General features: G+C 50.8%; 1 protein-coding gene across 15 annotated transcripts in view; it reads right to left on the bottom strand.

The window, feature by feature from the left end:
* Positions 1-14,072, bottom strand: part of TYK2 (tyrosine kinase 2) — a 34,810-nt gene extending 20,738 nt beyond the window's left edge. For 4 of the 15 annotated variants that reach the window (XR_004180384.1, XR_004180385.1, XR_004180383.1 and 1 more), the window contains exons 1-4: positions 13,910-14,005; positions 11,672-11,884; positions 581-704; positions 338-485 (exon numbers count right to left, since the gene is read on the bottom strand). Coding sequence is in view for 10 of the 15 variants with exons in the window: in XM_031659933.1 (XP_031515793.1) it covers positions 338-485; positions 581-704; positions 11,672-11,884; positions 13,910-13,997 (573 nt within the window). In the remaining 5 variants the exon portion in view is untranslated. Of the gene's footprint in view, positions 1-337; positions 486-580; positions 705-11,671; positions 11,885-13,009; positions 13,175-13,779 lie in introns of all 15 variants that reach the window. The other 11 variants (XM_031659927.1, XM_031659931.1, XR_004180382.1 and 8 more) reach the window with 8 other exon arrangements.
* Between the last annotated feature and the right edge of the window lie 1,628 nt (positions 14,073-15,700).

Genomic DNA, 15,700 nt, shown 5'->3' with positions numbered 1-15,700 from the left:
GACCAGCATGGCCAACATGGTGAAACCCCAGCTTTACTACAAATAGAAAAATTAGCTGGGGGTGGTGGCGGGCACCTGTAATCTCAGCTACTTGGGAGGCTGAGATGGGAGAATCACTTCAACCTGGGAGGTGGAGGTTGCAGTGAGCTGAGATTACGCCACTGCACTCCAATCTGCGTGACAGAGCGAGACTCCATTTCAAAAAAACAAAAAAAGATCCCCAGATGGCATGAGTTGAAACCCATTAGCTATAATGAATCAGGGAGGGAAATGGGGGCTCCTTAACTGCCCCTAAATCTCCCACAAATAGTCTTGCCCCCCGCAGCCCTGCTCATACCTGCTCAAAGAGGTACTCAAATGAGGCTGGGTCCAGAAGTTGCATCCCCTGTGCTGTCTGATCTGAGGATGCCTCGGTTCCTGGGGGCCCACAACGGTACACAGCCGGCTCCTGAGGATTCATGCCATGCCAGTTCCGGAAATAAAACCTGCAGGACGGGAGGGACGCAGCTGGGGCTTAGCACAGAGTCAGACCAGCTTCAGCACAGGAGGGGACGAGCTTTGCAAAGGGGTCTTCACCCACCTCATGCGGAAATACAGCATCAGGCTTGCGTCTCTGGGGATCTCTAGGATGTGGTTTGGGGGCAACCAGACTTGGGCCTGAGCATCGAAGAGGGCGAAGAGATTGAAACAAGGAGGAGTGATACCTGGACCAGGGGAGAAATGAGGTCAGGAGTCATGTCATGTGCTACCGTCAGACCGGAAGACCCTGCAGACCCAATGTCTGCCTTCACACTCCCTCTGAGGCCCCCTCCCCCACCTGCAGCTTCAGTCACGTTGCCCCTGGGCAGAGGACAGTGCGTATGTTGACCATGCTGTGGCCTCACAGGAGGACTACATTTCCCAGCCTCCCTTGCAGCTAGGATGGGGCCAATTGCACTGGTTTCTGGCCAAAGGGATGGGCACATTTCCAAGCCTGGAAATAAATCCTCTTGTCACCTTCACCACCTGAGGTATGTTGAAGGCTTCTTGTGCCAGATGGTGAAGCTATAAGATAGAGGTGAACCATCCAACCTGTACTTGATTTTAGGTGAACCCTTTTTTTTTTTTTGAGATGGAGTCTTGCTGTCGCCCAGCCTGAAGAGCAGTGGTGTGATCTCAGCTCGCTGCAACCTCCACCTCCTGGGTTCAAGTGATTCCCCTGTCTCAGCCTCCCGAGTGGCTGGGAATACAGGTGCGTGCCACCACACCCGGCTAGGGCTACTTTTTGTATTTTTGGAAGAGACAAGGTTTCACCATGTTGGCCAGACTGTTCTCAAACTCCTGACCTCAGGTGATCCACACACCTTGGCCTCCCAAAGTGCTGGGATTACGGGCCTGAGCCACCGTGCTCGGCTGATTTTAGGTAAACCTTGATTGTCTTAAGATTTAGGGGGACTGCTTATTCCTGCAGCAAAACGAATCCTAGCCTGACCCACATAACTCTACAAACTGCTGCAATTGTCTGGCATCTCCCTGAACTCCAGCCCCTTCCTGGCTGGAGAAACATCCAGTCACATCCTGGCTGTCTCCCCCTGGACATCACAGGCCCCCACTTACATATGCTTTGTTCCAAACAACACATCTTACCTGTGGTCGGCAAACTCCAACCCTCCCCTCCTCTGCCCGATTATTTTATTTTATTTTATTTTTTAAGGGTTGGGGTCTTTCTTTGCCACCCAGGCTGCAGTGCAGTGGTGCAATCCTAGCTCACTGCAGCCTCAACCTCCAGTGCTCCAGCGATCCTCCCACCTCGGTCTCTGGAGTTGACGGGATTATGGGTATGAGCCAGTGTGTGTGGCTTCTACCCAGTTCTTCAAACCAGGAACTTGGTCCTTATCTTCAGCCTCTCCCACCAACTCCACAACATATTGGTTACCAAGACCTGCTCTTCCTGCACTCTCCATGTCCTGGGGATCCATCTGCCACCTTCAAATGCAAACCTCAACCCCAATCCAGTCTCCAGACTTGCTGCAATTTCCCACACCAGCTACCCAGGGCATCTTTCTTTCTACTGATGTCATTTAAAAATTGTATCTGTTGGCCGGGTGCAGCGGCTCACGCCTGTAATCTCAGCACTTTCACAGGCTGAGGTGGGCGGATCACAAGGTCAGGATATCGAGACCATCCTGGCTAACACAGTGAAACTCCATCTCTACTAAAAAACACAAAAAATTAGCCGGGCGTGGTGGCGGGCGCCTGTAGTCTCAGCTACTCGGGAGGATGAAGCAGGAGAATGGTGTGAACCCAGGAGGTAGAGCTTGCAGTGAGCCAAGATTGCACCACTGCACTCCAGCCTGGGCGACAGAGCGAGACTCCGTCTCGAAAAAAAAAAAAAAAATTGTATCTGTCAGCTGGGTGTGGTGGCTCATGCCTGTAATCCCAGCACTTTGGGAGGCTGAGGCGGGCGGATCACAAGGTCAGGACTTCAAGACCAGTCTGGCCAATATGGTGAAACAACATCTCTACTAAAAAATACAAAAATTAGCCGAGCGTGGTGGTGCATGCCTGTAATCCCAGCTACTCAGGAGGCTGAGGCAGGAGAATTGCTTGAACACGGGAGGCAGAGGTTGCAGTGAGCCGAGATTGCACCACTGCACTCCAGCCTGGGTGACAGAGTAAGACTCCATCTCAAAAAAAAAAAAGAAAAAACAAAATTGTATCTGTGGTGTGGGCATGGTGGCTTATGCCTGTAATCCCAGCACTTTGGGAAACTGAGGTGGACACATCACCTGAGGTCAGGAGTTCCAGACCAGCCTGGCCAACATGGTGAAACCCCCGTCTCTACTAAAAACACAAAAATTAGGCCAAGTGCAGTGGCTCATGCCTGTAATCCCAGGACTCTGGGAGGCCGAGGCAGGCGGGTCATGAAGTCAGGAGTTCTAGACCAGCCTGGCCAGCATGGTGAAACCCCGTCTCTACTAAAAAAAAAAAAAAAAAAAAAAAATTTGCTGAGCCTGGTGGCACGCACCTGTAATCCCAACTCCTCGGGAGTCTGAGGCAGAAGAATTGCCTGAACCCAGGAGGCAGAGGTTGCAGTGAGCCAAGATCATGCCACTGAGCTCCAGCCGAGCTGGACAGAGTGAGATCTAAAAAAAAAAAAAAAAAAATTGGCCAGCCATGGTGGCATGCACCTGTAGTCCCAGCTACTTGGGAGGTTGAGGCAGGACAATCACTTGAACCCAGGAGGCAGAGGTTGCAGTGAGCCGAGATTGTGACACTGCACTCCAGCCTGGTGACAGAGCAAGACTCTGTCTCAAAAAATTATATCTGGCTGGAGTGCGGTGGCCCACCGTCCCAGCACTTTGGGAGATTGGGAGCAGGTAAAAGCACTTGAGGTCAGGAGTTCGAGACCAGCCTGGCCAACATGGCAAAACCTCGTCTCTACTAAAAATACAAAAATTAGCTGGGTGTGGGGGGTGCGCACCTGTAATTGCAGCTACTCAGGAGGCTGAGGCAAGAGAATTGCTTGAACCTGGAGGTGGAGGTTGCAGTGAGCCGAGATCACACCACTGCACTCCAGCCTGGGTGAAAGAGTGAGGCTCTGTATAAAACAAAATAAAATAAAATAAATAAGTAATTTTATCTAAGGCTGGGTATGGTGGCTCACATCTGTAATCCAGCACTCTGGGAGGCTAAGGCGGGAGAATCACTTGAACCTAGGAGTTCAAGACTAGCCTAGGCAACATAGTGGAGACCCCCCATATCTAAAAAAACTAAAAATAAAATAAATTAGCTGGGTGTGGCTGGAGTGCAGTGGTGCAATCATAGCTCACTGTACCCTGGGCTTCCTGGACTAAAGCAATCCTCCTGCCTCAGCCTCCCAAGAAGCTGGAACTACAGGCGCATGCCACCATGCCCAGCTGATTTTTGTAGTTTTTGTAGAGAACGGGTCTCACCATGTTGTCCTAGCTGGTCTCAAACTCCGGGGCTCAAGCGATCCTCCCACCTCAGCCTCCTGAGTAGCTGGGAGGGTGAGTAGCTCAGCCTCCAAAGTGCTGGGATTATAGGCATAAGCCACTGTGCCCGACCCTGAAGTAGTGTTTATCATTTTCATATCCTCTACAATCTAGTCTTAAATGTTATGAACTGTGGCTGGGCAAGGTGGCTCATGTCTGTAATCTCAGCACTTTGGGAGGCCGAGATGGGCAGATCACCTGAGGTCGGGAGTTCGAGACCAGCCTGACCAACATGGAGAAACCCCGTCTCTACTAAAAATACAAAATTAGCCGGGCATGGTGGCGCATGCCTGTAATCCCAGCTACTCGGGAGGCTGAGGCAGGAGAACTGAACCTGGGAGGCGGAGGTTGCGGTGAGCCGAGATTGTGCCATTGCACTCCAGCCTGGGCAACAGGAGAGAAACTCTGTCTAAAAAAAAAAAAAAAAAAAAAAAATCTAATGAATGGTAAATGTGTAGTATTATACTGCAGATATCCCTCTGCAATGTGCTTTTTCACGCTATAAGAGTTTATAAAGCTTCATACAGAATGATATTAGTCATTCTGGTTAAATTCGTTTTCCTGGCTGTACCATATTTTAGTATTCAACCAGATTGCAATTTGCTTAGGCAGTCTCTTGTTGAGGGACTTTGCAATGGTCTCCCCTTTTCCATATGATAAACAAGGCAGCTCTAAACATTCTCCTAAGTGTCCCTGGGAGCACAAGAGCTGACTGTTTATAGAGTGACTGTCACTGTCCAGGAGTGGAACTATATGACCTCAGGGAAGATGTTTCTGGGCTTTTTTTGTTTTGAAACAGGATCTCACTCTGACATATAGGCTGGAATGCAGTGGTACAATCATGGCTCAGTGCAGCCATGACCTCCCTGGCTCAAGCAGTCCTCCTGCCTTAGTCTCCTGTGTAGCTGGGAGCTACAGGAATATGCCACCACACCCAGCTTTTTTTTTTTTTTTTTTGGAGACAGCATCTTACTCTGTCACCTCAGCTGAAGTGCAGTGGTATGATCGCTGCAACTTCAACCTCCTGGGCTCAAGCAATCCTTCCACCTCAGCCTCCCGAGTAGCTGGGACTTACAGGTGCACACCACCACACCTGGCTAATTTTCTGTATTTTTAGTAGAGACGGGGTTTCACTATGTTGCCCAGGCTGATCTTGAACTCCTGGGCTCAAGTGATCCTCCACGCTCAGCCTCCAAAACTGCTTGGATTACAGGCATGAGCCACTGCACCCAGCTTTGACTGTGTTATCAAACCACTCTCCAAAGTCACACCATGGAATTATACTGCCCCTCTGCGAAGGGAGGATACCTCCCTGTGAAACAGTTTTTTTTTTTTAGATGGAGTCACCCAGGCTGGAGTGCAATGGTGCAATCTTGGTTCACTGCAACTTCCGCCTTTCAGGTTCAAGTGATTCTCCTGTCTCAGCCTCCTGAGTAGCTGGGACTACAGGCACAGGCATGTGCCACCATGCCCGGCTAAATTTTTGTATTATTATTATTATTATTTTTGGATGGAGATTTTGCTCTTGTTGCCCAGGCTGGAGTGCAGTGGCGCAACCTCGGCTCACTGTAACCTCCACCCCCTGGGTTAAAGCAATTCTCCTGCCTCAGCCTCCTGAGTAACTGGGATTACAGGCGCCTGCCACCACGCCCGGCTAATTTTTTGTATTTTCAGTAGAAAAGGGGTTTCATCATGTTGACCAGGCTGGTCTTGAACTCCTGACCTCAGATGATCCACCCACCTCAGCCTCCCTAAGTGCAAGGATTACAGGTGTGAGCTATAGTACCTGGCCAATGTTTCGTATTTTTGTTTTTTGAGACCCAGTCTCACTCTGTCACCCAGGCTGGAGTGCAGTGGTGCAATCTCAGCTCACTGCAACATCCGCCTCCCGGGTTCAAGCGATTCTCCTGCCTCAGCCTCCCAAGTAGCTGGGATGACAGATGTGTGTCACCATGCCCAGCTAATTTTCGTATTTTTAGTAGAGACGGGGTTTCACCATGTTGGCCAGGCTGGTCTCAAACTCCTAACCTCAAGTGATCTGCCCGCCTCAGCCTCCCAAAGTGCTGGGATTACAGGCGTGACCCACTGTGCCTGGCCTGAGACAACTTCTTAAAGAACCAGTCAAAAATACAAATAAAATAAAAAAATAAAAGAACTAGTTAGACTGCTTCACTCTCTGGCTTAAATCTTCCATGGCTCCCCATTGCTCCCGGAGAATGCCCAACCCCTTGATTCTGAGTACCCCCACCCTGGCTTTTGCCTGCTATGCCCCAGTTTCGATTGTTACTTCCCCTTCCAAACTCTTAAAATTGATACCCCAGTCACCCTGAAGGTCTTTCACTTCCTCAAACAGATCAAACTCTCCAGGCCTCCATGCATGCTGTTCCCTCTGCTGAGCGTGTTTCACTTCACCCCACACACCTGTCTGAGTCCTTTAAGACTCATGGGGCCGGCCGGGCGCGGTGGCTCAAGCCTGTAATCCCAGCATGTTTGGAGGCTGAGGTGGGCGGATCACGAGGTCAGGAGATCGAGACCATCCTGGCTAGCACAGTGAAACCCCGTCTCTACTAAAAATACAAAAAATTAGCTGGGCGTGGTGGTGGGCACCTGTAGTCCCAGCTACTCGGGAGGCTGAGGCAGGAGAATGGCGTGAACCCGGGAGGCGGAGCTTGCAGTGAGCCGAGATTGAGCCACTGCACTTCAGTCTGGGCAACAGAGCGAGACTCCATCTCATAAAGAACAAAACAAAGAATCTGCCATGACTGGGCTCGAGGGCACACACCTGTAATCCCAACACTTTCGGAGTCCGAGGCGGGTGGATCACTTGAGGTCAGTAGTTCGAGACCAGCCTGGCCAACACGGTGAAACCTCTGTCTCTAATGAAAATACAAAAATTAGCTGGGTGTGGTGGTGGGCACCTGTAATCCCAGCTACTCAGAAGGCTGAGGCAGGAGAATCACTAGAACCCGGGAGGTGGAGGTTGCAGTGAGCGGAGATTGTGCCATTGCACTCCAGCTTGGGGGACAGAGCAAGACCCCATCTCAAAAAAAAAAAAAAAAAAAGTCATGACCACGCACAATGGTTCGAGCCTCCCAACACTTTGGGAAGCCAAGGCAGGCGGATCACTTGAGCCCAGAAGTTTGAGACCAGCATGGGGCAACATGGTGAGGCCCCATCACTACAAAAAATACAAAAATTATCCGGGCGTGGTGACGTGTGCCTGTAGCCCCAGCTATTCGGGAGGCTGAGGCAGGAGAATCACTTGAGCCTGGCAGGTGGAGGCTGCAATGCATCATGACTGCACCACTGCATTTCAGCCTGGGCAACAGAGAGAGACTTTGTCTCTACAAAAGAGAAAAAAAATAAAAGACTCAGCCATCAATGGCGAAGTAGGAAGTGTTATAGAAATTGATTACAATGCTCCCATCCAGTCATGGAAGCTGGGAATAGGGGAGGTAAGAGGAGTTTCTGGAGGAAGGTATATGTAACCAAAGCCACCTTAGAAGGGCCTTCCCGCCAGGCGCGGTGGCTCACGCCTGTAATCCCAGCACTTTGGGAGGCCGAGGCGGGCGGATCACAAGGTCAGGAGATCGAGACCACAGTGAAACCCCGTCTCTACTAAAAATACAAAAAATTAGCCGGGCGCAGTGGTGGGCGCCTGTAGTCCCAGCTACTCAGGAGGCTGAGGCAGGAGAATGGCGTGAACCCAGGAGGCGGAGCTTGCAGTGAGCCGAGATCGCGCCACTGCACTCCAGCCTGGGCGACAGCGCGAGACTCCGTCTCAAAAAAAAAAAAAAAAAGAAGGGCCTTCCCTTGGCTGGGCACGATGGCTCGTGCCTGTAATCCCAGCACTTTGGGAGGCTGAGGCAGGTGGATCACTTGAGGTCAGGAGTTCAAGACCAGCCTGGCCAACATGGTGAAACCCCGTCTCTACTAAAAATACAAAAACTAGCTGGGTGTGGTGGTGCACGCCTGTAATCCCCAGCTACTCAGGCAGCTGAGGCAGGAGAATGGCTTGAACCTGGGACGTGGAGGTTGCAGTGAGCCAAGATCACACCACTGCACTCCAGGCTGGGTGACAGAGCAAGACTCCATTTCAAAAAAAAAAAAAAAAAGTCCGGGTGTAGTGGCTCACGCCTGTAATCCCAACACTTTCAGAGGCTGAGGCAGGCAGATCACCTGAGGTCAGGAGTTCAAGACAAGCCTGGCCAATGTAGTGAAACCATGTCTCTACTACAAATACAAAATTTAGCCAGGCATGGTGGCACGTGCCTGCAATCCCAGCTACTCGGGAGGCTGAGGCAGGAGAATTGCTTGAATCTGGGAGGTGGAGGTTGCAGTGAGCTGAGATCATGCCATTACACTCCAGCCTGGGCAACAAGAGCAAAACTCCATCTCAAAAAAAAAAAAAAGAAAGTCCTTCCCTCCTCCAGAGGAAATTGCGTTTCCAAATATATCCACTACAGACTTTTTTTTTTCTTTTTCTTTTGAGACAGAGTCTCACTCTGTCCCAGGCTGAAGTGTAGTGGCGCGATCTCAGCTCACTGCAACCTCCACCTCCTGGGTTCAAGTGATTCTCTGGCCTCAGCCTCCCGAGGAGCTGGGACTACAGGCGTGTGCCACCATGCCCGGCTAGTTGTTTTTTTTTGTTTTGTTTTGTATTTTTAGTAGAGGCGGGGTTTCACGGTGTTAGCCAGGATGGTCTCGATCTCCTGACCTCGTGATCTGCCCACCTCGGCCTTCCAAAGTGCTGGGATTACAGGTGTGAGCCACCATGCCCGGCTCGACTTTCTTTTTTTAATGACACAGGGTCTCACTCTGTCACCCAGGCTGGAGTGCAGTGGTGTGATCTCAGCTCACTGCAACCTCTATGTCCCAGGTTCAAGTCACTCTCCTGCCTCAGTCGCCTGAGTAGCTGGGATTACAGGCGCGCACCACCACACCCGGCTAGTTTTTGTGTTTTCAGTAGAGCTGGAGTTTTGCCATGTTGGCCAGGCTGGTCTTAAACTTCTGACCTCAAGTGATCCACTAGCCTCAGTCTCCCAAAGTGCTGGGATTGCAGGCGTGAGCCATACACCCAACCCGACTTTTTTGAGCCGAGGTCTCGGCGCTGTCACCAGGCTGGGTGCAGTGTGTGATCTCGTCACTGCAAGCTCCGCCTCCCAGGTTCAGGCCATTCTCCTGCCTCAGCCTCGAGTAGCTGGGACTACAGTAGCCATACCGCGCCCGGCTAAGTTTTGTATTTTAGTAGAGGCCGGGGGTTTCACCATGTTAGCCAGGATGGTCTCGATCTCCTGACCTCGTGATCCAGCCACGCCTGCATTAAAATAACTGGGATGAAACTTGAGCCCGGCACCAACTTTCTTTTTTAATGACACAGGGTCTCACTCTGTCACCCAGGCTGAAGTGCAGTGATGCCCACCTACATACCTCGTGCAGGCTTGAACTCCTGGGCTCAAGCAATCCTGTTGCCTCAGCCTCTCCAAGTCAGCTGGGACTACAGGCATGCACCACCATGTCTAAAAAATTGTTTGTGAGACAAGGTCTCCCTATGTTGCCCAGGTTGGTCTCCAGCTTCACTGGCCTCAAGCAATCCTCCTGCCTGGAGGCTATATCCTGGGATTACATGTGTCAGTTACTGCACCTGGCCAAGTTTTCTGATTTATTCTATTTCTTCCTGTCTTCCCTACTAAAATTTCAGCTCTACAAAGAAGGCAGTGATTTGCAGCTGCCACACAGTAGATACTTACAAAATATTCACCCGAATGAGCGGGTGGTGGATGGATGGATGGATGGATGAATGGATAAGATAGAATAGATAGATATAGATAAATGAATGAATAAGTAGCTAGAATGGAATAAATTGCTTCTAGATAGATAGAGTAGAGTAGATAGATAAATTAGGTAGATAGAGTAGGTAGATAGATAAGTGAATAGAGTAAAATTAGATGAATAGAGGAGTATGAATAGAGTAGGTAGATAGTTAGATAGAGTAGAGTAGAGTAGAGTAAGATGAATGGAATGGAAGTGGAGAGGAGAGTAGATATAGATAAAATTAGAGTAGAGTAGATAGAGTAGATAAGTGAAGTATAAAATTAGATAAGTAGAGTAAGATGAATTGAATAGAGTAGAGTGATGCATTAGAGTAGATAGAATGGGATAGAGTGGAAAGGTAAGATAGATAAGTGATGGAAGTAAGATAGAGTAGATAAAATTAAATCCAGTGAATCGTCGTCGTCGATCGTCGGTAAATGCGTCGGTCGTCGGTAAATCGTCGTCAGTCGTCAGTAAATCCGAGAATCGTAAATCATCGTCGATCTATCGTCGATCGTCGATCGTCGATCGTCGATCGTCGATCATCGATGCTCGATCGTCCGTGAAATCGTCAATCGTCGTCGATCCAGCGAAATCGTCAATCGTCGTCGATCGATCGATCGTCGATCGATCGGTCGTCGATAAATCGTCGTGAAATCATCATCATCGTCGATCTATCGATCGATCGATCGATAAATCGATCGATCGATCGATATCGACATCGATGCGCTAACTAGATCAGTCGGTCGTCAATCGTCGATCGATCAATCTCGTCAATCGGTAAGAGTGGAAGTAGAGTGGATAGATGGATAGATAGGTAGAGGTAGATAGAGTAAGAGTAGATGGATGGATGCGTCGATGGAGTAGATAGAGTAGGTAGATAGATAAAATTAGAGTAGATAAAATTGGATAAGATGGATAAATTAGATAAGTGGAAGTAGATAAAATTAGGTAGATAAGATGGATGGATCGATACGTCAATTAAAATGGAATGGATAGATCGTCGGTCGTGCTTCAAATTAAAATGGATAAATGCAAATAAAATTAAAATTGATGCGTGGATAGATGGAATTAAATTAGAGTAGACAGATAATGGATAAATTAGGTAGGTAAAATTGAACAAGATAATGGGCTCGATGCGTGGAATGCGATGCGATGCGGTAGGTAGATGGATAAATTAAAATGGGTGGGTGGATGGATGGGTGGATAGGTGGGTGGGTGAATGGATGATTGGATAGATGGTGGATGGGTGGGTAGATGAATAGATGGATGAATGGTTGGGTGAGTGGGTGGATGAATGGGTGGGTAGGTGGATGGGTGTGTGGATAGATGGATGGATGGGTGGTTGGGTGGATGGATGGGGGGGATGGATGGATGGGTGGGTGGGTGGATGGATGGGTGGATGGGTGGGTGGGTGGATGGAAGGATGGATGGATGTGTGGGTGGATGGATGGGTGGGTGGGTGAAATAATGATTGGATAGATGGTGGATGGGTGGGTGGATGGATAGATGGATGAATCGTTGGGTGTGTGGGTGGATGAGTGGGTGGGTGGGTGGATGGGTGTGTGGATAGATGGATGGATGGGTGGGTGGGTGGATGGGTGGGTGGGTGGGCAGATGGATGAATGGATGGATGGGTGGATGGTGGGTGGGTGGACGGATGGATGGATGGATGGATGGATGGATGGATGGGTGGGTGGGCGGATGGATGAATGGATGGATGGGTGGATGGTGGGTGGGTGGACAGATGGGTGATCAGGTGGGTGGACGGGTGGATGGATGGGTGGACGGATGGATGGATGGGGCCAGCTGCCGCTTGCACACCCACCCCAGTCCCCATGGTGCCAACGCCTCAGACTTACCGACTTTATGTGCGATGTGGATGCAGACTTCCTCAGCTGTCAGCGATGACTCGCTGAAAGTGACCCAGGGCTCTCCACCGCCTGGACCAGCCCAGTGCAGAAGCACCTTCAGGCCTCCCATGGCAGCCATGGGCTGGGCTCCATCCCCAACGGGCTTGCTGCCCCTGGTCGTCCCCCGATGGCGCAGAGGCATGCTCCCAGCAGGTGGCTCGGCTGCAAAGGGGACAATCTATCAGCTCCCAAGTCTCAGCCCAGAGAGCCCCGTTAGCTCCTCAACATTCCACCCACCCCCGCTGAGGCCTGAGGGGAAGATCCTGGGCTGCCATCTTGGCATGACATTAGAGACCCAATTCCCTCTCTGAGCCTCGTTTTCCACATTTGTTGGACAGGGTTGGGGTATGCATCCCCACCTAGATCTCTCATCAGCGATAACACTGAACCCTCCTCTCTTTACACAAATTGACACCGATATAAAAATCTGCTCTGGCCAGGTACAGTGGCTCACGCCTCTAATCCCAGGACTTTGGGTGGCTGAGGCAAGACGATCGCTTGAGCCCAGGAGCTCGAGACCAGCCTAGGCCATATAGCAAGACCCCGTTTCTACAAGGCATTTTATTTTACTTTATTTTGAGACAGAGTTTCACTCTTGTTGCCCAGGCTGGAGTGCAATGGTGCGATCTCTGCTCACTACAACCTCCGCCTCCTGGGTTTAATTGATTCTCCTGCCTCAGCCTCCTGAGTAGCTGGCGCCCACCATCACACCAGGCTAATTTTTGGATTTTTAGTAGAGACGGAGTTTTGCCATGTTGGCCAGACTGGTCTTGAACCTCTGACCTTAGGTGATCCACCCGCCTTGGCCTCCCAAAGTGCTGGGATTACAGGCGTGAGCCCCCGTGCCCAGCCTATACAAGAAATTTTTAAAATTTAGCCAGGTGTAGGGGCATACATCTGTAGTCCAAGCTACTCAGGAGGCCGAAGTGGGAGGATCTCCTGAGCCCAGGAGTTGGAGGCTGCAGTGAGCAGTGATCACACCACTGCATTCCAGCCTAGGTGACAGAGTGAGACCCTTACTCTAAAAATATAAATAAATAAATAAATACATAAATACATAAAAATATATAAAAAGGGCCAGGCGCGGTGGCTCATGCCTGTAATCCCAGCACTTTGGGAGGCCGAGGCGGGTAGATCACAAGGTCCAGAGATTGAAACCATCTTGACCAACATGGTGAAACCCCATCTCTACTAAAATACAAAAAAATAAATAAATAAATAAAATAAAAATCTGCTCTTAACACACCTCCCCAAAATAACCAGACGGGCAGGTGTAGTCAAACAGACCTGAAGGCAAGTCCTGGAGCTCCCTGTGTCAACTCAAGCAAGCCACTTGGCAATTCTGGGCCTCAGTTTCCCCATCTGGAAAAGGGAGGTCCTCAGGGTGTTGCCATCAAAAGATGGTTGTAATGTTTCAATATAGTTCTGCATATTACACATTCAGCACAGACCCTGATATAGGCACACACAAAAATAACAAATATGACTAAAACAAGAATAACATCATTGTTACTAGTTTCATCGTGGTGATGGCCTTTCTCTTTCAAGTGACAATTCTCCTCTCCCACACATACCCCCAAGAGTGACCTCAATCCCTGTTGACTCCCCAAAGCCTAGGAGAGTTTATGTCCAGCTCCATCCCCCCAGTCCAGGGCCTGAGGCTCCTGAGGGCGCCAGTATGGAAGTGAAGGGGCTGTTAGTTCCACCCATGTTGCTGGTTTCCTCATCTGGAAAATGGGCATGTAAGAGTGTCTACCTCAAAGGATTGCTGGGAGGATTCAACGCGAGGAGGCAGGGAAAGTGCCTGGTATACAGTAAGCGCTTAATCAGCGTTTGCCATTAATACCTATTCATGTTATAGATGAGATCCTAGGGATGGGGCTTTCGGGGATCCTACTTCCTCCTTCCTCCTTTCCTGTCCCCACTGGACCCGGAACCAGCTTTGAAGACGGGATCGGGGTGAGGTTTGCAACTGGAAAGGCTGCACGCCCCCATGTCCCCCCCTTCAAAACCTCTAAACCCGGCCAGCAAGGGCGGGAACTGGAATGTGCACCCACCCGGCATCGGGGCAGTGCCGAGGTACCAGGTGCTCCCATCCAAGTGCAGCCTGTCTAGCGCAGCCAGTCCCCGCGCATCCTTCCTGAGGACCTTCGGCCGCGCCCCTTCCGCGCCCGCGTCCAGACTCACCCTTCCCGGGGGACAAGAGCTCGAACCCGGACCCCACCCCGCCCCTGCGGACAGCCACTACGTCCCCCGCCGAGACGCCTCCTCCCATTGGCCGCCTGAAACGCGCACGCCCATTGGCAGCTGGTCTGTTCTCCTAGCACGTCACCTTTGGAAGTTCTTTTTTTTTTTTTGGCCATGGCAGCGGCACCCTGATTGGTCCTGGGGCTCACTCGTCGCTCAGCCGCGATTGGCTGAGTCGGTACTCGGATGCGCTGTCGCTTCTGCTATTCGCTGGCACGTGGTGGACGGAGACGTGGGAGGGGCTTGCGAGAGGCGGGCGGGAGAGCGAAGTGTGTGGGCAACGCGGCCGGATCCTGGAGTTCCCCTCTGTGCTGTGGAATTGGGTCAGGCGTGTGCGGTCCTGACCCTAGGGCACAGCTACATGTCCTCACCTCGGTGTTCAAAGCTGCACCGGGCAGCATTCAACCCTCCGACGCCCTGCCCTGTGGCTTCCCCGTTCCATCCTGTCCTATCTCCTTTCCTTCGTTTCTACCTGGCCGACTCCGCCCTACTGGCTGGAATTACCCCTCCTTCACTGCCTGGAAGCATTCCTCGCCCACCTGCTCCTGTCCTCTTCCTGATCACCGGCAGCCCTGTCCCCTGAAGCTCACCAGCGGTCAGGGTAGCAGCCTGGACGTCCCACCAGTTGTGAATTCAAATCCCCACTCCGCAAGTCGTGCCCGTTTGCTGAGAAGTCTACAGCCTGAGCGTTTCACATACGTTATCTCATTTAATGCTAGCAGCAACTCCCTGTATGGCGGCTCTTATTATCCCCATTTCACAGAGGAAGAAACTCAGGCATAGAGAGGTAGCAAAGACCGTCCTCTGACCCTTCTTCTGTGCCATGCCATAACCAGTCCTCGACTTTGTCTTTCACCTGCCCAGCCAAGTCTTAGCAAAGAATCCTATTAAGTCATCCGCTCATCCTTGATATCTGATCAAGTTCCTCATCTTCCACCTTTTGTTGTTATTTATTTGTTTATTTTACGACGGAGTCTCGCTCTTGTTGCCCAGGCTGCAGTGCAATGGCGCGATCTCGGCTCACTGCAATCTCCGCCTCCCGGGTTCAAGCGATTCTCCTGCCTCAGCCTCCCGGGTAGCTGAAATTACAGGCGCCCGCCACCACGCTCGGCTAATTTTTGTATTTTTAGTAGAGACGGTGTTTCACCATCTTGGCCAGGCTGGACTCGAACTCGTGACCTCGTGATCCACCCTCCCAAAGTGCTGGGATTACAGGCATGAGCCACTGTGCCCGGCCCTTTTGTTGTTAATTTTTAAATTTTGTGGCTAAGTTTTAAATTTTTGTAGAGATGGGGTCTGGCTATGTTGCCCAGGTTGGTCTTGAACTTCTGGCCTCAAGTGATCGTCCTGCCTTGGCCCTCCAAAGTGGTGGGATTACAGATGTGAGCTAAGATACCCAACTCCATGGAGCTGGTCTTAACTGCCATGGCCAAGGGACATGTGGCTGCTTCTCTCTGAATCAGAAAATATGGGGAAAAAAACCTCACAGAGCAGCTGTGGACATTCAGTATGAAAATGCTGAAAGAGACCAGGACTGGTCTCTTTCATGCCTGTAATCCCAGCACTTTGGGAGGCCGAGGCAGGCAGATCACCTGAGGTCAGGAGTTCGAGACCAGCCTGGCCAACATGGTGAAACCCCGTCTCTACTAAAAATACAAAAATTATCTGGGCATGGTGGCAGGCACCTGTAATCCCAGCTACTCAGGAGGCTGAGGCAGGAGAATAGCTTGA

Source organism: Papio anubis, chromosome 20, assembly GCF_008728515.1.
Source record: "Papio anubis isolate 15944 chromosome 20, Panubis1.0, whole genome shotgun sequence".
In the NCBI taxonomy this organism is placed as follows: domain Eukaryota; kingdom Metazoa; phylum Chordata; class Mammalia; order Primates; family Cercopithecidae; genus Papio; species Papio anubis.
This window is presented reverse-complemented; position numbering and strand designations above follow the sequence as displayed.